We start from the raw sequence: 20693 nt of genomic DNA on the forward strand, positions 1-20693 counted from the left end.
CCAAGAGATTTGGAGTGTGTGTGTGCGGTGAGGGGAGGCAGAGGGACTGCTTCACCTTCTTAAATAAATTGCTTTTCCGATTAAGTCAGGGAGATTTTGCTGTTTGCAGCCCAGAGTCCTGGTCATTGTTTTTCAGACGAGGAAGCTGAGCCTGGGGTAGTTAATCCATGGCCACGTTCACACTGCCAGGATTCAGACCTGGGCTAATTCCGAAGCCGTGCTTCCTTCCCCCGTACCCTGCTTGCCGAGCCCCGTTGCATGCCAGAATAATTTCTCTGCTGTGGGATATTACTTCTGGGATTTTGGAGCAACCAATTATTTTCACCCGTCTTCCCAAATTCAGGATAAATGGAAAGGTAGCTAACAGGATCCAAGAATTGGAGGTCAAATGCCACGTTTATTACTCTTAAAGCCAGTCAGACAGAGAAAGTGGCTATAGTCTTGCTGCTACTTCACCCCAGAGTTGGACACCCTTGTCCATCTGGTCACAGCACTGAGCAAGCACGGACCTCTGCTTGCCAACCTTCACACCTGTAGTTCCAAGCTGTGAACATGACACATGCCACTGAGATTGTGGTTGACTGTCACTCAGCAGTCGCCACCTGCTACAAGGACCAGAAAAACATCACATGCAATAAATAACGCTGTAAATAGCAAGGGCCAGACGAGACATGGCTGAAAAATCAAATTAGCGAATGCAAGAGGAAATGACAAAGATTAAGGCAATTAGATGCTAACAGATGTGAACGACAGATGCATAATTGGCATCCCGAAACAGAGAACCCTAGAACAGGCAAATGTGCTCAAATATGTTTCAATAAAATATCCCTTTAATGAAAAAGGTAACTGCAGATTAAAAGTAAATAAAAGTCGAGTCCTTGCACAAATTTACTCGTCTTGCCCTTACAATAGACCTGAAACATGGGCAAGGGGTGTTTGTGAAAGGTGGGGGAACTGAGGCCAGATGAGACCTTACTATTTATACAAACTCTGGGAGAACCTCTCCAGCCCATGTTGTTAGAGGATTCTTGGTGCGGCGACTGGCAACACTAAAGACACGGCCTGGGCAAATGCCTGGTGGGGGACTTAAGGCAGCCTGAGAAGGCGTAGAGAAAACCGAGCCGGATAAAGGCGCCTGGCCCTGGGTGGACAGAAATCCGGAAAGAATTCCCCACGAGCTGGACCCTGGAGACGAAAAAGGAATATGAATGGAGGAAAATCCTGGGTCAGGGTTTTCTCTGGGTTTTGGAACGGACTCATAAAGTACACCTGGCGTGCAGCGGCGCCTGCGCATTGGGTTGGCTGGGTTTATTCGGGGAGAGACGGTTGGCCTCAACCGGCGCAAGCGCGTCCCAGGCGGCGGCGGTCTAAGTGGGTGGGGTCGGGAGAGGCAGGGCCCCTTGCGCACGCGCACTGCCGGCCCGGGCGCGCAACATCCTCCCCCCTCCCCGCGCCCCGCGCACCGAGACGACCGCGGGAGGGCGGGGTCTCCTGCGTGCCCCTACGCTGGGGGAATTGTGGGATAGTGGCGGACGGATTCGGGCGTCGGAACCTCTGAAGCCGACTGCAAAGCCGGGAGACCCCGCCGCTGTGGGGAAGGTGCGGTGGAGGAAGCGGACCTCGAATTCTGTCGGTCGCCGCTCAGCACTGCGGCCTGCTCGGACCGCGGCGGAGGACGTCTTCCCCAACCGGCCTTGACTTTGTCGCGGGGCGCCGGACCTGGGAGAGCGGGGCGGCTCCCTTGCTGAGGGCCTGCGCGGGCCTCGCGACCCCGCTGACCTCCCATAGCCCCCGGTCGGGCTCCCGCCCACCTCGCCGGCGGCCCCGCACCAAGCCTGCGCGACCCCCCGAACTCTGGAACTCGGCGAACGAGGCCCCCCCCCGTAGGCTCGAGGACGCGTGCGCGAGCCCCTGCCCCGGCCGCAGCGCCTGCGCCCTCGTGAGACCCCGCCGCCCCCCGCCCCCACGAACCGGGCCCCCGAGCAGGGCCGGAGCCGCTGGCGGCGGGGCGGGGGGGGCGCCCCGATGAGCCCCGAGTGCGACGAGCCGCCGCCCCCCCGCGCAGGTGAGCGGCCACCCGGGGCCCTTCCCCAGGCCGGGCACCCCGAGTCCCGCGCCCCGTCCGCGGCAGACTCGCCTGGTATCCTCCAGTCTCAGCTTTCTTGGAGCCTTCCCTTCTGTTGGGGCTCCCCCAGTCTAGTCCCCTCAGTCCCCCAAGTCTCTCAGTCTCTTTTTCTCAGTTCCCCAGTCTCTTCCCCGGTAGGTCGTCCCCACCCCACATCCTTCCTTTCGGGTGTCTTCTAGTCTCCTAGTTAGTGCGTTCCCCTTGGCCTTTCCCTCCTCCAGCTCACCTTCCCCAGCCTCTTCTCCCTCTGTCCCCCCGACCGCCCCCTATGCCCTGGGATTCAATCCCACTCACTTCTCTGCCGCCCCCCACCCTCATCTTTCCCTCCTCAGACTTATCTCGTGGACACCCCATGCCCCCTCAGTCCCTGTCGGCTGCCATCGACCCCATGGTATCTGAATCTCACCCTTGCGCTCAGGGCGACTCCAGCAGGGAGTGGGGCTTTCCTTCACCCTGAGTGGGTTCTCCCGCCCCGGGGCTCAGGCTTCCTGTGAGCTGGACTTTGGGGGAGTACTTCTGTGGAGCAGCCACCACTGGGTCCCATTCTGGGAGACAGGGCCTGCTGTGGCATGGCTGGGAGCCTGGTGCTGGGTGCCAAGGGAAGGGGACTAGCCCTGGGATAGAGGTCACTCCGGGTGCCACAGGAGGCCCAGAGGCGAGGCCCTGGCGGGACAGGCTCAGCGGGTGGGGTTTTCTGTCTAGGAAGGATGAGGAGGGAAGAAGGGCCTTCCCTACGGAAGGAACAGCATATGCAAATAGGTGCAGATGGGACCCCCAACACAGACGTGTTGCGAGTGAGCGGCCGGCTTATCTCAGGGGGCTGCTTGTCCAGGAGCCTGGAGGGTGACCTGGTTGGGTCTTTCTGTGACATACCTGTACCTCTGTGCCGGGGGCGCAGACATCACCATTACCGCCAGCCTGGAAAGCAAGGTGTTTCTGCAAAGGAAGGAGGTTGTCAGGTGTGGTGTGAGGCTGAGAGTCATAAAGCAGCGCCAGTGAGGTGTAAAGGGGCGCCCACGCCAGCGCCCTCGGCGTGGCTGCCGCTGGGGGTCGGGGTCCGCTCTTCGCAGAAGCCTGGAGCAGAGCGCAGGGCGCCAGAACGGGGTCGCTTTGGGGTTGGGGGCTACTTACTGTAGTGGTTTTCCACGGGAGGTCATTGTGTCCCCCAGGGGACACTCGGCATTAGCTGGAGACGTTTCTGGTTGTCACAGTTGGGGGACGGGATGCTGTTGGGGTCTGATGGGTCAGGCCCAGGGGTGCCGGTGCCCTTCCTGCAGTGCCCGGCCAGAGCCCACAGTGGTGTGTCAGTGGAGCCACCAGGCCTACACCCTGCTCTCTTGCCCCACCCTGTGCTCTGGCTTGGGTGTGATGTCCTTTTGGCCTTTCTGCTCCGTTGCTGCCTGAGAGTGGGTGTGTGCTGTGTATCTTGATACCCTTCCACGTTTTTGGTCATTTTTGCTGGGCCATTTACTGTTTGTTCCCATTAGAGGAGAAGGCCCGTCCTGCTCCTCAGCCCCAGCAGCTGTTTGTTATTCAGGATCTGTGGCCAGGCGACCTTTGGTTTTCATTCATTCGACAAGGACCTCTAGCTGTGGGCCTGGTCTAATGCTAGGTCCCGGGAACCAGGCATCCTGGCGGGGGAGGCAGGTGACCCAACAAGCAAACGCTGTCACAGAACCCTCAGATGCTGTCACAAGGTGACCACGGAAGCTGTGGAAGTGTGGAACAGGCCCCTCACGCAGTCAGGGGAGGCTTCCTGGAGGAAGTGGTGTCTGCGCTGAAGCCTGAAGGACCCAGGAGGAGCTGGGCAGGCTCGAGGAGCTGGAGGAGAGAGAGGGAGCCGCCGAGCCAGGGCAGAGGCGAGGGCGCAGAGGAGCAGTCAGGTGTGGCGGGCGTGCTGCGCGCCATGAGGGTGGCAGCCGGAGAGGAGGTGAGAGGCCCAGGAGTGCTGGAGGGAGTGCGAGGCCTCCTGGCCGGGCGGCCCTGGGCTCCGTGGCCCCGGCTCCTCGTGGGCAGGCTCAGCGCCGGGGGTGGGACACGCCCTCCTTTCAAGGCCCAGCCCCGGTTTTCCCGTGGATCTTCTGGGGGAAGTGCAGCCTTAAGCCTGACCTGAGGTGTCTCGCAGGCGGGGAGCTGAGGCTCCATGGGGTTAAGTCCCTGGCCTCCGGCCACTGAGGTTTCAGTCTGGACAGGCGGGACTGGAACCCAGGCCTTTCTGACTGCGTCGCCTTGTGACGCTCCCTCCGCCTCTCTGTTTTCCCAGTCTCTCTGTTGCTGTATGTGTTTTTTCCCTTTGAGCCCGTGACCCATCCCAGAGACTGTCCTAAATACGTGCTCTCCAGCCCCTGCTCAGTCCTTGGCCTGGTGTCCCTCCCCAGTCTCTTCTGTTGGCTAGTTTCTCCATCCCCTGGGGCTGGACCAGCACAGCCACCTCCCCAGGAGAGTCTGCTCTGGGGTCAGAGGGCGAGGCGCCTAACTGGGGACCCCCCAGGTTTTCCCGAGCCACAGTAAGGTCCCAGGCTGTCACCCGATGTGGCCTTGGCCAAGTCCCCCTCTGGCCTCTTCTCCCAAACGGGTGTCCTGCCGTCTGTCTTGGGCTGTGTGGCAGCACCCAACGGGGGCCTGCTGTTGCCTCTTCCCGTCCTTGGGATCCCCTGTCGGGATTGGGCTGGGAGCTGGCAGTGGGTAGGGGGAGTGAGAGGGAGGTGGTCTCGCTGTCCTCTGACCTGCTGGGCCTGCGAGAGGCTCGCGGCCGGCCATTGGGCAGGGGTTCTCCCCTCCTGGAGCTCACGTAGCCTGGGTCTCCCTAGAGCAGCTGGTGGCCTGTGATGGCTGAGGGTGGTCAGCAGGTCCCAGGTGGCCTCTCCCGACACTGGAGCCTGTGCTGAGCCTCAGGGCAGCTCCGGTGGCAGCCCCGGAGGCCCTGCCAGAGGCCTCTGTCCCCTTGACCTCCACTTCCAGGTGCTCTGGGGCCAGGGCAGGTGAGGAGGGGGTGTCAGATTAAGGACCTGCCCAAGGGCTCCCAGCAGGCGGAGCTGTGTTTGGGGTCGGGTGGCTGCAGCCGTGACGGGCGACGGCTCTGTGGGAGCTGCAGTGGGGCACCGTCTGAGCCGGGGCAGGAGGCCCGAGAAGCGCCCGGCAGAGCGGGAACCGGGGCCCGGCGCAGAGCTGGCCGAGGGAGAGGTGCTTTGTGTTTCATGGCTTCCTTTCTCGTGCAGTTTCCCCTTCTGTTCAGTCTTGGTTTTCAAACGGTCGCTAAGAGCCAGCGGTAGTCACTTCCGTTTTCTAGAAGATTGCTAAAAGTTGAAAGCGGTGGGGGTGGCGGCTCCTGCCAGAGTATTTGAATGACCTGAGTCACCCAGGCAGATGGGGCAGAACCTCTCCAGCCTCACTCCGGTTTTTAGCACGGTCATCCCATGGCATGGCAGCCTCCTTCCTTCCTACTACCAGTGTCCCGGCCTCAGCTTGGCCTTGGGGACAGACAGGAAGAAGCCAACACCTGCCGATCTCTGGCCTGTCACCTGCCTGACTTGGTGGTCCTCACAGCAGGGCCCTTCGTGGCCAGCAGCGCCCCCATTTCACAGACAGGAAACGGGGCTGCCGGATGCCGGGTGCCTGGCCCCCAGCTTACCCGTTAGAGAGTGAGGAGGAGGCCCGCCTCCCCTGCCTGGTCCCCACGGCTTCCAGCAATTTCCATTAAGTGAGAAGATAGGGTTGACCTGCAGGACTTGGGCCTGGAGCGAGCTGAGAGTTTGTGGCGGGGAATTTTTTTTTTTCTGTCTCTCTTAATTTCAAAAAATTCTCCCCCATTCTGTGTCTGCATGCTCATTCTGTGTAGAGTTGAGAAGCGATGCGTGTAAGGTGCTGGCCACCACTCAGGTGCGTCTGCTGCTGGCAGCCTCCTGATTTTCGGGGGTGGGGGGGCCACCTGAGGTTCTGAGAGTTTAAGGGGCCACCTGGGCTGCTGGCGCGGCCCCTGAGGCAGTTGGAGTGGGGAGCTGGGGGTGGGGCTGTAGCCTGCACCCTCTCACCATGTGCTGTGGAAGTGGGTGGGCCTAGACTCGGGACGGCGGGGCGGGCAGAGCCTGCGATCTGGGGCCTGCCCCCCGGCAGCCGGAAGGCAGCCCGGGCCCCCCACCGGCCTGCATCCCTGCTTCTGTCAAGCGGGAATAAAACAGTGCTCCGCCTTGCCATCTCGATGGCATGGTATGAGGTGCCCTGTGCGGGTACATAGGTTCTCTGCAGGGTTGCTTCGACCCTGCCCTGTCCCTGACCTTGGCGGGGGTGGGGGGTGCTCCTTAGCGGCGACCGTGGCGGCAAGGTGGGCAGGCGGAGCCTGGCTGGCTCCCCAGGGCGGAGTCCTCGCCGCCAGCTCTGTGGGCAGCTGGCGCGCCTCCGCGCGGGTGCCTGGGATGCGGGCCTGGCCTGGCCTGGCCCGGCCCGCGGCAGCACACGCTCGGCGGCCCTCGGTTTGTTTGTTTTGGTAACGGCTTTTGTTGAGATGTAACTCGTACACCTTACCGTTCACCCATTTATAGCGCAGGGTTTAGTGGCTTCTGGTAGAGTCACAGAGCTGTGCAGCCACTGCCACAGCCGGCTGTTTTTGAGACGGTGTAACTGACGAGTACTCTCGTATGCAATTGATTTTAGAATGTTTTGAGAGGCTTTTTCTGAGCATCCTTTCCTAAAAGGAAGCCCTACTGTACCTCTTAGCCATCACCCCTCCCAGCTCCTGAAAACTGCTCACCTGCTGTCTGTCTCTGGGTAGGGTCTTTCGGCGCGGGGTCCTCGGTGACCGCTTCGCTCACTCTGATCAGGTGGCCTTTTGGCCTCTCTGGTCCCCTTATTGCTGCTTGAAAGTCTCCGATGTAGAAACAGGCGGTAAAACCACGTCGCAGGGTCTTTGCTTCTCGTGGCCCCGTGTGGCAGCTGTCCTTGGAGCCGATGCGGTCCCAGGTCCAGTCAGCCCAGGGTTGCGTGCCAGGCCCAGTGCTCAGTGCCGTCCCCGGGCACCGAAGGTTCTGCGCAGTTCCCTCACCAGTCAGGGCGTGTGTGGTGCACGTGCATTGCCACTGGGACAGCAGGTGTGCAGGGCAGGTTGGGACACGTGACTGGGAAGGGGGGGGAGGGGCGGGTGCCCGTGGCACTGTGAATGTGGAGACTGGAGAGGCCAGCAGGGGGCATTGGGCCCGAACCCTCATGAGACACTGAAATTTGTGTCTCAGAAAAGTAGCCTGCGTGGGGGTGGGCGAAGGGGTGGGTGAAGGGCTGGGCGAGTCCCTGTGTGTCCCTGCGCACGAGGCCGGTCCTCTCCTGCCCCTTCAGGCGTCGTCGGCCAGGGCCAAGGAGCAGACACGAGTCCCGTTGGGGTTTTGGCGGATTTAGAGCCACTTGTTCTCGGTTACAGCCAGGTGGCCACCTGGGTGGCCCAGGCAACTGAGGCTCTGTGGAGGCTGGAAAGGAGAGCTGGGCGTCACGGTGCCTCAAGTGGACCGAGGCTCCGAAGGCGGTCACTTGTGCCCACTGGCTCCGTCCCGGCTCAGCACAGCTGCTTCCGAGGCAGCCTCGTTCCCGTGGGCGGCGCGGTGTGTCCGTGGCCAGGGCGCCACGGGGCCGGGGGGGCTCGGAGGGCGTCGCAGGAGAGGTGCCCGCGTCTGGGGGCCTGGGGCGCCCAGGAGGAGCGTCTCGGCCTCTCGGCCCGTCCTCCCCAGGTGGACGTCACGAGGCAGGTGACAGGTGCGGGCTTCCGCCAGCGCCTGGGCTGGACTGCGGAGCCCCCAACTTACCCGGGCGTGGGTTGCCCGCCGTGCGGTGGGGTGATGGCGGCCCCTTGGACGGGGCTGCGGGGGCAGCACCTGGGGCCCAGTGGGCTCACAGAGGGAGGACGGCCGCGTGGGAGCCTGACCGCGTGCTCGGGGCGGTCTGCGGCCGCTGGCCTGGGCTGCGGGGCCTGCGGGCTCTCCAGGCGGCTGAGTCCACACGGGGCAGGAGCTGGGCCAGCCCCACAGGAGGTGCTCCTGGTGCCTGAGGCCGCCAGCTACCTGTGCCAGGTGGGGAGGGCCCCAGCCGGGCACGCCCACAGCAGGGGCACCCGCCCGTGGGGGCTGGGAGCTGGCCTGTCCTGGCTGAGCCGGTCACCCGTCTGTCCCGCTTCTTTTGGGCCTGTCAGTGGCTGTTCTGGGAGCCCCCCGCCCCGCTTTCCCCTCTTCCCTGTCCTGGACAGTGGGTGGGAAGGGGGAGGTGTGTGTGTGTGGCATCCAGGCAACGGCACAGGCTTCCCTCTGCCCGCCGCCGCCCCCCGACCCTGCACCGCGTGCTGATTTGCTGGGCTGGATGGTGGCCGTGTGCTGGCTGTCATGGGGCACTTGAAGCTGTTCGGCAGATAGAGATCAAAGCGAGTCTGATGACAAGGTTCCAGGATGAGCGCGGCTCTGGCTCGGCCCAGATGTGTGGGCACAGGCCCTGCTGGGCCGGCCTCTGGTCGCTCCGTGCACAGCCTCAGGGCTCTCCCTTGAGGGCCCCGGGGCACCCAGGGGCGTTTTCTGGGCCTGGGGGCCGAGTTGGGCAGGACAGTTGGCCTCCGGGGTCTGGGCAAGAAGGGGTGGGGCGGGCCCCGGGTCTGGCGCTTGGGGGCCAGGCTGGTGGGGCTCAGCGTGTGACAGCGACCTCTGCCCCCAGGGCGCCATGTTTTGGAAGTTTGACCTGCACACGAGCTCGCACCTGGACACGCTGCTGGAGCGCGAGGACCTGAGCCTGCCCGAGCTGCTGGATGAGGAGGACGTCCTGCAGGAGTGCAAGGTTGTCAACCGCAAGCTGCTGGACTTCCTGCTGCGGCCCCCGCACCTGCAGGCCATGGTGGCCTGGGTCACCCAGGAGCCGCCGGCCAGTGGCGAGGAGCGGCTGCGCTACAAGTGAGCCCGCCCCTCTGTCCCCGGGGTGCCCGTGGGGACCGGAAACGGGGGCGGGGAGCCAGCACTCCAGAGCGCTCCCGGCAGGACGTCGCAAGAGCGTTCCGTGAGGGGCTCAGCAGGCAGTGCAGATGAGCAGGGCCTCGGGGGAGCAGCGTCTGGCCGGCCTCGTTTCAGGGGGTCCCCCCACCCCCACCCCATCTTCTTTCTCCGGGGGTTTTTACGGTTGCATTTTTGCTGCGATGAGTGGAATCCCGTGCCGTCGTGAGAGAGGACACAGAGCTCCCCGTCGACGACCTCGTGCCCCGCGTGGTGACGTTTTGCAGGGCGCAGCGCAGGGCCAGGGCCAGGTGACCGCACCGACGGCCGCAGGCCCTGCGGCGGGTTAGAGCAAACCCTCTAACTCTGGGCTGTGTCGCTTCACCTGTAGCTCTGTGCAGATTTCCCTTTCTGGCACCCGAGCGGGGGGAGTCCCCCTCCCCCCCACGTGGTGCTCGGAACACAGGGCATGGCTGTGAGCCGGGCTGGCGTGGGCCCCCGGGGCCGCCCCCTACACCCTGCTCCGCCCATCTTGGCGCCCGCCCGCAGACCCTTCGTGGGCACTCGGAGCCTTGGGGTGCGCTGGGGGCTTGTGTCTGGCCTGGTCCCCGCTGCCCTCTCTGGGCCCCGCACAGCTAGTGCCAGTGAGGCGCTCCCCCCGGCCCAGCCTCCCAGCTCCCTGGGGCCTCCCGCTGCCCAGCGCCCCCTGCCCCCCACCCCGGCTCTGCATCTTTCGAGCCAGATGGTGCATGGGTGAGGGCTGCCCCTCAGTTTGCCCTTTGTAAAGTGGGGGTTCATCGAGGTGGTTGCAGGGGCCTCTGTGCAGCCTGATGTCTGTCTGCCTGTGAGATGCCTGCTCCCACGTGTGCCTTTTTCCTCCTCTGCTCTGACCTCTGTCCATCGTCACTCCCCTGCCATCCCCCTTCCCTTGCACGTGTCCAGTGGCCGCGAGGACTGGGTCCTGGCTCACAGAAGCAGGGAGATGCTGAGGGCGCCTCCACGTTGACACTGGTGCCGTCCTGCCCCTGGTCTGAAGAACCCAGGGGAAAGGGCACACAGGGCCCCTGCATTTCACAGGGCACCTCAAGCAGGTTGTGGTCACCGAGGGCGTGGGGTGGCCTGCTGGACAGGGTGGCCCTGGAGCCAGTGTAGAGGAAGTGAGGGACGAGGGCGGGGTTCAGAGAGGTCACCTGGACAGACTGTGCAGGGGAAGCTCTGATGGGGACCCGGGCAGAGGCAGGGCCACGGGCACTGGCAGGCGGACGTCCAGGAGGTGGCAGGCTGGGGGGGACGGTCAGGGCTGCGGCCGTCACCGGTGCCTTCATCGGGTGGCTCTGACGGAGGCGAGAATGGCCCCCCCCCCGGCTCTCCTCATCTGCTCCCTCTGAATGTGACAGCTCCCCGCCCGCCGCCCCCCAGGTACCCCAGCGTGGCCTGCGAGATCCTGACGTCAGACGTGCCCCAGATCAACGACGCCCTGGGTGCGGACGAGTCCCTGCTGAACCGACTGTACGGCTTCCTGCGGAGCAGCGGCCGCCTCAACCCGCTGCTGGCCAGCTTCTTCAGCAAGGTCATGGGCATCCTCATCAACCGCAAGACGGACCAGGTGCCCGCCGCGCTGGGCGCCCGGCTGCCGGCGGGGGGGGGGGGTCGGCGCGCCCCGGCCCTGCCGCCTGACGTGCCCCTGCCCGCAGCTCGTGTCCTTCTTGCGGAAGAAGGACGACTTCGTGGACCTGCTGCTGCAGCACATCGGCACCTCGGCCATCATGGACCTGCTGCTGCGTCTCCTCACCTGCGTGGAGCGGCCCCAGCTGAGGCAGGAAGTGGTCAACGTGAGCTGGGGGGAGGGGCGAGGCCTGGAGGGGAGGGGCCTGGAGTCTGGGTCAGCGAGCGAGGCCCCACCTTCTTTCTCCCTCCAAGTGGCTCAACGAGGAGAAGATTGTCCAGCGGCTTATTGAGCAGATCCACCCATCAAAAGATGACAATGTGAGTGTCCAGGCGCTCGGCCCCCGCCCTCTGTAGGGGAGTTGATGAGGAAGGGAAGCATTGGGAGTCGAGTGTGCGCCCCTCTACCCCTCACTGTGTGGTGACAGAACGGGGCAGGGGTTTTACGTGCGTGGGACCCTCCTGCTGAGACCAGAAGTTGGACCGTTCTCCCTAGAGGGCTCCGAGTCCAGGCCCGGTCCCCTGCGTCCCCGCCGCCGCCCTTCCTGGCAGCCGCTCGCTCAGCCTCCTGCCCGCTGGCGCCGGCCCTGGGCCTGGGCAGGCCCTGCTCACCCTCCGGGAGTCCGCCTGGGGCCCCCATCCTCTCCGTGGCTCTTGGGCCTCTGCTCGGGGCTGCCCACGCGTGCGGGCAGCCAGCACCTGGTGCCCAGCCTCCGTGCAGAGGGACGAGCGGCCCCGCCGGGGGCCCGCTGCGGGCCCTGCCGGGGTGCACTCGGTGCTCCGCCTGTGCTCGGCTCCCACGCTTCTGTCCCGTAGCAGCTTAACTGAGCATCTGGCGCAGCGCACGGCCCGGTCCCCGGTAACGTGGGAGTCAGTGGCTTTTTGTGCGTTCGCAGTTGTGTAGCCGTCTGCACGTTAGTTTGGGGGGATGTCTGGGCACCTCCGAAAGGAAACCCTGAGCCCGCAAGCAGCCACTCCCACCCCCACCCCCCGCCCCCGAGGGGCCGCAGCTTCTCCGGGGCGTCTCGGGTACGAGGCGTCACACCACGCGCGGTCGGGACTGGCCTCTGCCTCAGCACCGTTCCCCGCGCAGCCGCGTGGGGCGGCTGGGTGCTCACCCCTTTCCGAGGCTCCTGAACGTTCTGCTGTGGGCGGACCGTGGGTGCTTACTGGTCACTAGTTGGTGGATGTCCTTTCTTTGGCAACTGTGAACGGTCCAGGTTTCTGTGGGATGTCTCCTTTCCCAGGAAGCCTTCAGTGGTTTCCCCTTTCTGCTGTCGGTCCCCTCCCAGTGTTGGCTGCCTCAAGCTTCCTCTCTTGGTACCTGTGTCCCTGTGGCCGTGACATTCTCCCCTCTGTCCCCAAGGGCTGGGGCCAAGTGGTCAACTGCTGGGGGTGTCAGCGCAAGGCTGTGGAGGGTCCAGTGACCAGGCTGGGTCCTGAACTCTCTCCACCTCCACAGCAACATTCCAACGCATCCCAGTCCCTGTGCGACATCATCCGCCTGAGCCGGGAGCAGACGACTCAAGTCCAGGGAAGCCCGGAGCCAGACCAGCTGCTGGCCACCCTGGAGAAGTGGGTTTGCCGGCGGCGCCCTGGCCAAGAGGGGAGGCGTCCGGGGGGCCGGGGTCCAGGCCCTTCACCCTGCTCCCCACTCGCCCCAGGCAGGAGACGATCGAGCAGCTCCTGAGCAACATGCTGGAGGGGGAGCTGAGCGCGTCTGTCCTCGTCAGCGGAATCCAGGTGCTGCTGACCCTGTTGGAGCCCAGGAGGCCACGGTGAGGGGCGGCCTCCTGGGCGGCTGCGCTATCCCCTGGGGGCCTGGCCTCCCCGTCGTGGGGGAGGCTACAGGACATGGCCCCGACTAGTGGCATCCGCCTCACAGTGGCCGCTGTGGTCCTGGAGACGATCCCTCCCATTCCCACCTGACGGGTGGGGACTGAGGCCAAGGCAGCTGCCCACGGCTTCCAGCTGACCGTCGGCATCCAGGGTCCTGTGGGCAACCTGCCCGAGACTCACTAGGCTCGTCCCCTCGGGGCCCCTGGCCGCTGCTGGGGCCCCTCCGCTCGGGACCCGGCTGAGAGCAGCTTCGCGCTCCGCGCCAGCCCGTTCCGTGCGCGTGCACATGGCACAGGCCGTCCAGGCGGCTCACTCTGCTCTCTGCCCTGTCTCCCCGCAGGTCCGAGTCTGTGATTGTGAACAACTACTTCAGCAGCGTGGACGGGCAGCTGGAGCTCCTGGCCCAGGCAGCCCTGGACAGCGCTGTGTCCTGCGTGGGCGCCCTGCACGCCCTGCGCCCTCGGCTCGGCCGCTTCCGCGAGCTCCTGCTGGAGCCGCCGGAGGTGGGTGGGGCGGGCGGGGAGCGGGCAGCCCGGGAGGTCGCCCCTTGGTCTGGGGCGGCAGGCCCAGAATTGAGCCTCTTCTCTGTCTGCAGCTGGAGCCGCTCTGCACGACGTGGGGTATCCTGGCCCCACCGCTGGGCAACACGCGGCTGCACGTGGTCAAGCTGTTGGCCAGTGCCCTGAGTGCCAATGACGCGGCCCTGACCCAGGAGCTGCTGGCGCTGGATGTGCCCAACACCATGCTGGTGCGGGGGCAGGGGCACGGGGCGCGGGCGGGGGCCGAGAGGGAGCAGAGGCCGGTGGGGGCCGTGGGGCGGGGCTGCTGGGGCCTCTCCGTGCCAGCCTGCACCCCATCTCCAGGACCTCTTCTTCCACTACGTGTTCAACAACTTCCTGCACACCCAAGTGGAGGTGTGTGTGAGCGCCGTGCTGAGCGCCGGGCCCCCTCCCAACGGCGGCCTCGACTCGCTTGCCGAAAACCCCGTCGTGAAACACGTGAGCTGGGGCTCCCGGGTGCCCCCCCCCCCCCGTTCCCCAGGGGTGGGCTCTTCCCCATGTCTGGTCCTCGTCTGTCCTAGAGCCTGGACTTGGTGGGGGACTTCACGTCCTGGGGGTTGGGGCTCAGACTTGTCTTTAGGGCATTTCTGGGAGACACAGGGTGGCGTTCAGGGAGGCGAGTGGACACGGTGGCCTCAGGACACAGTGCGTGTCCGGGAGGGACGCCGCCAGGGTGACGGTTGCCGAGGCAGACGGGGTGTTTCCCAGGGAGTAGCCCGGGGTCTCAAGGAGGAGCAGCTCAGCAGGGAGCGTGGGGTTTGCTGTGCAGCTTGAGGGGGAGCTGGCCGGGCTGAGGGTGTTCCTCGGGGGGCGGAGCAGGTGCGCAGGGCAAGGCCGGGGAGGGGTGCGGGCTGTCGGCGAGGGTGTGCTGCGCCCGCGGGGAGGGGCCCGGCCACCAGAGGGGCGCCGCTGTCCCTCCCTCGCCTGCCGGCGGTGGCCGGGCTGGCGGGCGTGCCCTGAGCCCGCGGTACCTCCCGCAGCTGCTGCAGCAGGGCCGGCTGGTGGAGCGAATCCTGACGTCCTGGGAGGAGAACGACCGCGTGCAGTGAGTGTCCTGCCTTCCCACCGGGCGGGGGGCGGGGCCAGGCAGCCTGTGTCCATCTCAGTCCCTCCTCGCCCAGGTCCTCAGGGGGCCCTCGGAAAGGCTACATGGGCCACCTGACGAGAATGGCCAACGCTCTGGTGCAGAACACAGAGAAGGGGCCCAACGCAGAGCAGCTGAGGCAGCTGCTGAAGGGTGAGGGGGCGCCCCCCTGGGGCGGGGGCGCTGGGGGCCCCGGGGCCGCTTCCCACACCCACTCTTGCCCCCCGCCCCCTGAGCAGAGCTGCCGGACGAGCAGCAGCAGCAGTGGGAGGCCTTCGTGTCGGGACCCCTGGCCGAGACCAACAAGAAGAACATGGTGGACCTGGTGAGGCCCCGCCGCCCGCCCGCAGCCCCAGCCGCCCCTCTGCTCGGCCGCGGCCCTCACAGCCCGCCTCCTGCCCCCCAGGTGAACACCCACCACCTGCACTCCTCCAGCGATGACGAGGACGACCGGCTCAAGGAGTTCAGCTTCCCCGAGGAGGCCGTGCTGCAGCAGGTGGGCCGCGGGCTCCTCCCGACCCACCCTGACCGCCCCCCCCGACCACCCCCCCTGACTGCCTCACCCCCCGCTGGCCCCGCAGGCCTTCGTGGATTTCCAGATGCAGCGCATGACCTCGGCCTTCATCGACCACTTCGGCTTCAACGACGAGGAGTTTGGGGAGCAGGAGGAGAGTGTGAAGTGAGTGCGCCCCTCTGCGCAGCCGCCCGCCGTGGGGCCTTGGCCACCTGCCCCGTGTCCTCGCTGGGCCGCGGGAGTGTGAGGCGGACGGGCCCTGAGGCCGGGCCGCCTGTCCCCGCCCCGGAGGCCTCGGTAGCTGGTGCTGCCTGTTTGTGCTGGTTGTGGCCGTGTGTTAATGAGCTGGTAATGAATGTTCTTTACCCTTAGGATTCTTTGCCACAGGTATCTGTCACTTTTATAGTCAGAGGAAAAAGTTAAAATTGAGTAATGCTTTGTAAACCATACAGGCAGCTGGTGACAGCACCAGGGAGACGGCGAAGGGGCAACCCTGGAGTGGGGGCAGGGGACGCCGGGTCGGGGGCGGCGGCAGCCGCCATGGCTCGTGGTGGGTGCTGAACGGCCTCCTCGCCGCCCGGCCCCGGCCCGGGGCCCTGTTCTGAGCCTGGCTCTGCCACGGCCGGGCTGGCCGGCGGCGGGTCCCCCATGTGGGTCTGGTCTCCTCGCGTGCGCCTCGGGCTGCGGGTCTGGGGGGTTCCGAATGAAGAGCACCCCGTGAACGGCTGGCTTTGTGGGCCGTGGGCCGCGTGCTGCTGAGCGGAAGGGGTCGCTTTTGGAAACTGAGCCCGTGAGCCCGAGACGGGTGGTGGGAAAGCCGACAGAAAGGCCCGGAGGCCCCTTAGGGTCGCACCCAGGGCCCCCAAGGGGTGGGCCCAGGGACAAGCAGGAGGGGACGCGGAGACGAGGTTCCTGTCCCGCACAGCGCCCTCGGGCGGGCGGCGCTGCACCCGCGCAGGGATGGCAGGGCGAGTCCTGCGCCCGGCCGTGTTCACGGACCGGGTGCTGCCGGGGATCCGGAAGGCGGGGCGGGCGGGGAGCTGGGGGCGTCGGCAGGAGCATCGAGGGGCCGCCCGCCCGGTCCTCATGCCCTGCTTCCCCCCCAGCGCGCCTTTCGACAAGACAGCCAACATCACCTTCTCCCTCAACGCCGACGACGAGAACGTGAGTGCCGCCCCGTCCTCGGGGGGTGGGGGCGCTGCGGGCAGTGCCGCCCACCCCACCCTGCCGCGCCTGCCCCTGCAGCCCAACGCCAACCTGCTGGAGATATGCTACAAGGACCGGATCCAGCAGTTTGATGACGAGGAGGAGGAGGAGGAGGAGGAGGAGGAGGGCCAGGGCTCCGGGGAGTCGGACGGGGAGGACGGTGCCTGGCAGGGCCGCCCGCTGGCCAGGGGCGCCCGCCCGGGCCAGCCTGCAGGCGTGCGGTGAGTCCTGCCCCGTCCCGCTCCGGGCTCTGGCGCCGTCGGGGCTGTGGGGGGCAGCCCCCGTGGGTGCGACTGACCGAGGGGCACGCGGGGCGGGGGGTGTGCGCTGGCCGGGGCGCGCGAGGTCTGAGCGACGGAGCCTTGGTTCCGACGGGGTGGGCCCCTGCAGGAGCAGGGTAGAGGCCTGCGTGCGTCCGGACCACGGGGGCGCTCCTTCAGGTGCGTCCGCCGCCGGCATTGCCGCCGCCGTCCCATCCCGTGACTCTGCTCTCTGGTGTTGGCTGTCACGCGGGGGTTTCGGAAAAGGCTGTGCCACGTCCTGTCCGCTCCTCTGCCTCCTCGTCTAGATAAAACGGCAGGTGGCGGTCCCTTCCTCGCAGCCCCATGTCAGTAAGCTGTGGTCAGCTCGCTGTGTGCCAGCGCGCGGCGACCTCCCTGCGTGCCGGCTGGCCGGCCGCCACTGACCAGGCGGGGCCAGGCCGTCTTGGTTTCCGGCGCGGGCCGCGCAGTGCCTGCCACTGAGCCTCTGCTCCCAGGGTTTCTCCTTGGCGGGTTAGGGCGCTTCACCTCTTCGGTGGGCGTGCAGGCGGGTACGGGAGGACACGAGTCCTGAGCGTACGGCCCCGCGGACACCCCGTTGCTGGAGGAGGCATGGGCACCCCTGTTGGCGCGCGGGCGCTGCCCTGACCTCGGGCTCTGTGGGTGGGTTTGGCTCTTCGGCTCGGGAGCCCCCCCACCCGGTGGGTGCGGTGGGGGGACTGGCCGTCTGCAGTGTGCCGCTGTGCGGCCCACCGTGTCCCGGGGCGCGGTTCACTGTGGCTCCCTAAAAGCCGGTCGTGTTAGCCCTCGGATGTAGGATTCGGTGCGTTCCGAGCGGCAGGCGGGGTGCAGCTTCGCTCTCCGTGTGTGGGGTCGCCGCCGTCCCAGCAGCTCGGCGCCCCTGTTGGCAGCCCGGTGTGCGCGCGCGGTTTGTTTCTGGCCTCTCCGGTCCGTTGGTCCAGACGTCCGTCTTTGCGTTTGATCGCCATTGTGCCATAGTACGTTTTGAAGGTGGGAAGGGCGGGTCGAGCCCCTTCGTTGCAGGTCGTGTTGACCCTTCGGGAGCGGCTTGCCAGGGTCCAGGCGGGAGCCGGCTGGGAGCTGGGCGGGCGCTGGGCGCGGGCGGCGCGGGCCCGAGCTCGGAGCGGCTGCCCCAGCAGCGGCCGTCCCCGGGGCCCTGCGCACGGTCGTGTTCCCGGGAACTGAGGGTTCTCCTGTGGGTGGTGTTTCGTAATTTTCAGAGTGGAAGTTTTGTGCTGCTTCTGTTAAATTTGCTCCTGAGCGTGTTTTCCTTTTTGACGGGAGGGGACCTGTTCGCCAGGGCGGCTCCCCGCCGGCCACAGGCCGTCCCGCACTCGGGGCTGCCGTCGAGGCTGCCGTCGGAGCCTCTGCCCCCTTGTTCCGGACGCTCTGCGGGTCACTCTCGCCTACTCCCCGCCCAGGGCGACATTGAGCAGGTGTGGGGGCGGGGCCCGGCCTGCTCCTGGCCCGGGGGCACTCGGTGAGGTGCACGCGGCGGGTCTGGAGCTGCCCTTGGGGGCTCGGGGACCCCCCTCCGCCCCCTCTTTGCTGAGGGTGTAACGTATTCACAGCGCTGAGCAGGCGCAGCCCTCCTCACTGGGGGACCGTGGCGCGGCCAGCATTCGCTCAGTGCCACCCATGGGTGGCCACAGTGGCCAGTCGGGCTTTGTCCGCGGTCTTGAGTCATGTGTAAGTCGCGCGCGGTGCCTTTGGAGTGGCTGCACTCAGCCGGGGGGCGTCCCTTTGAGCGGGCGTGGGAGTCCCTGTGGGGGAGATGGGCGGAGCTGTCCCCTTTTGACTCTGGCCCGGGGCTGTCGCCCGCCCTCCCGGAAGGGAGCCCGCGGTGTCCCCACCCACACGCCCTGGGCCCGGAGGCCCGTCCCGCCCCCCGCCCCCCGGTTTACCCCTGCGGTTCCTTCACAACGCTGCCTGCAGGGGACGGGGCGCCGTCCCCTCTGTCCCTGCCGCAGCGCGGTGGTTGATGGCTGGCTTCTGGGGGCAGGAGCGGAGGCAGCACGGACAGCGAGGAGGATGAGGACGAGGACGAGGATGAAGAGGAGGAGGACGAGGAGGATGGTCGGGTGGCCCAAAATGAGGCCAGGCCCTCTTCCTACCCCAGCCCGAGCCCCCAGCCTCCTGGTGGGTGAACGTGCGGGGTGAGGCGGCGTCGGGCGCACGCGGGCGTCTGCCTGCCACACTGACCGCGGCCCTGTCCTCGCCCCAGGCCCCAGCTGGACGGCGACCTTTGACCCAGTGCCTACAGACACCCCGACCGGCCCCCTGGACTCCCGGGAGAAGGAGCCGCGCTCTGGGCCGCCCGCCCTGCAGGGGCCCCTCTGTGTCCCTGCCCTGAGCCCACCCGGCCCTGCGGCCCCCAGTCCCCTGCAGCTCAGGTGAGGCCGGGAGGCGCGGTGGGGGTGCAGCACCGGGTCCTGGTGCCCCGAGGCGCCGGGCCGACTGCAGCTGCCCTTCGGGCTGCTTCTCTCGCCTCCCAGGTCCCAGGACCCCGCGCCCTCCTCTGCACCTCAGGAAGCCTCAGACTGCGGCAAAGGAGCGGAGCCCTCAGGTGTGCCCCCGTCCCCGCGCCCCCCGCCCCCCGGGCTGCAGGCCTGGGCCGAGCCTCACTCTCCCGGCCTCCCCTCCGCACAGCGCCCTGTCAGGCCTTGGTCAGCGTCAGGGACCTCCAGGCCGCCCTCAGAGGGACAACCTCCGCCCCCAGCTCCTTGGACAGGTGACCCACTGGGAGCGGCTTGTGGGGGGCCGCGCTGGGGGAGGTGGCTGGGGCCTGACCCCGGGGGTTGTCCCTGCCCCGAGCTGCCCCAGGCGGCCCTTGGAGGATCCCAGGTCTGTGCCTGTGCTCACGGGGCTTCGCCCGGATCCCGGAGCCCAGGGCCACCAGCCCGGCCCCGTGGGCGGGGGTGGGGGGCTTCCCGAAGGGCCAGGGTGGACAGGGAGTGTGCAGGGCCCAGGCCCTCAGCGACCTGGAGCTCCTGCCGGGGACGGCTCCCGGGGTCCGGGGGCGTCCGCGCCCCATCCCTGCTTATGCGTCGGCTCTGGGCCACAGCGCCCAGCAGGCCGTTGGTGACCACCCCGTTGACCCCCCCACAGAGCAACCAGAGACCCTGCTACCTCTGTGCCAGCCCCTGGGGCCCCCCAGCCTCTCCAGGCCACGGAGGGGGAGAAGAGCCCAGAACCCCTGGGGCTCCCCAAAAGCCAGAGGTGAGCGTGGGTGGCCTCGCGGCTGGTGGGTGCGTTGGCGTGGGGGCCGGCACTGACCTCTCACATCCCTCTCTCCCCACAGTGCCCAGGCCCTCCAGCCGCCTCCAGTGCCCGGCAGCTCTGCCCAGGGAGGGCCGGTGTCCCCAGGCTCCCAGTGAGCAGCGGGGCCGGGAGCGGGGGCGGCAGTTGGGCCGGCAGGCTCCTCACGCCATCTCCCTGTTGGTTCCCAGGTAACCGCCTGGCTCCAGTGGCAGTGGCCGAATCCTCGTCCTGTGCGCGGACCCTGCCCGGGCGGGGTCAGGGTGGGTCCCAGGAGGGCCCGTGGCCCCGTCACCCCCTCCCGTCTCCTTCCCCGCCCCACGTCCTCTCCTCTGGACTCCCAGGAGGCTGGTGCCAGGGAGACAGGCCCTACCGCCCCTATTTGCACTGAGAAAAGAAATGATGGAGTTTCATCTTCTAGAATAAAGAGAGTCGAGTAGAGAGAAAGGCGAGAGAGAGACCTATATTATATATTATATATATGTCGAGGGAGGAGAGGGGCTGGGAGAAGAGCCAGATAAAAGCCAGGCCTGGGGCGGGGCGGGGCGGGGGTTGGGCTCCTGCCGGTCCCAGAGGGGCTGCGTTGGGGTCCCCGGGCGTCGCCCCCCCGCCGCCGTGCCCCCTCGGTGCAGATGCCACACCCACACTCCACACGCGGCCTTTCAGCTCAGGTCCACCCGGGGGCCCGAGTGGGGCCGTGCCTTTGCCCCGCCCCACGCCCCAGACCCTGCACTTTCCCGGGCTGGGAGCTAAAGGGCCCTGCGCCTGCCCCGGCAGCTCGGGGGGCGGTGGCCCCGGGCAAGGGGGCCCCTCTGGCGACATTCCCACGAGGCCCTGACACACTCGAGAGAGCCTTGCGCCTCCTGCAGACCCTGGGGCCGGGGTGTGGTGGGGGTCCGGCTGGGGTCCCCCTCCAGTGCCTGAGGGTCTGGAGTCCAGCCTGCTGCCAAGTGACCTTGTCCCAGCTCCCCTCTCAGGCCGGCGTGAGTGTGCGTGTGTTTGTGCCGAGCTTCTGTTTCATATTGCAAATATAAATAAAGAAAGAAAGACAGTTTAAGGCGTCTGCCGCTTGGCCCTTGCGTTCTGGGGGGGCGGGGCGGGGGGCCTGAGCATTGCCCAGCCTTGCCCGGGACCTGGTCTCCAGAGCTGTCCTGCGGGGTCCCCTTAGAACCCCCGGCCACGGAGGGGACCTTGCAGGAGCGACGTCCCGAAGT

The 20693-nt window shown here is 66.8% G+C and overlaps 1 protein-coding gene across 2 annotated transcripts; it reads left to right on the top strand.

Annotated features, from left to right (window-relative positions):
• Positions 1-1522: 1522 nt before the first annotated feature.
• On the top strand, positions 1523-19810 carry PPP6R1 (protein phosphatase 6 regulatory subunit 1). 2 transcript variants are annotated; one of them, XM_054588335.1, is made up of 24 exons: positions 1523-2065; positions 8804-9036; positions 10492-10678; positions 10767-10904; positions 10993-11058; positions 12200-12312; positions 12402-12515; positions 12917-13079; positions 13172-13324; positions 13440-13574; positions 14117-14181; positions 14258-14373; positions 14460-14545; positions 14627-14716; positions 14802-14899; positions 15841-15898; positions 15980-16161; positions 18224-18360; positions 18446-18614; positions 18717-18787; positions 18871-18952; positions 19330-19440; positions 19523-19594; positions 19671-19810. In XM_054588335.1, the coding sequence occupies exons 2-24, from the start codon at positions 8810-8812 to the stop codon at positions 19672-19674; spliced, it is 2637 nt and encodes an 878-aa protein (XP_054444310.1). In that variant the 5' UTR covers positions 1523-2065; positions 8804-8809; the 3' UTR covers positions 19675-19810. The 2 variants fall into 2 exon arrangements, with proteins under 2 accessions (XP_054444310.1, XP_054444309.1); XM_054588334.1 differs by having other exon boundaries at positions 19523-19686.
• Positions 19811-20693: the final 883 nt, after the last annotated feature.

This window comes from Pteronotus mesoamericanus, unplaced genomic scaffold, assembly GCF_021234165.1.
Source record: "Pteronotus mesoamericanus isolate MK-2021 breed Mesoamerican mustached bat unplaced genomic scaffold, CSHL_Meso_final scaffold_128, whole genome shotgun sequence".
Taxonomy (NCBI): domain Eukaryota; kingdom Metazoa; phylum Chordata; class Mammalia; order Chiroptera; family Mormoopidae; genus Pteronotus; species Pteronotus mesoamericanus.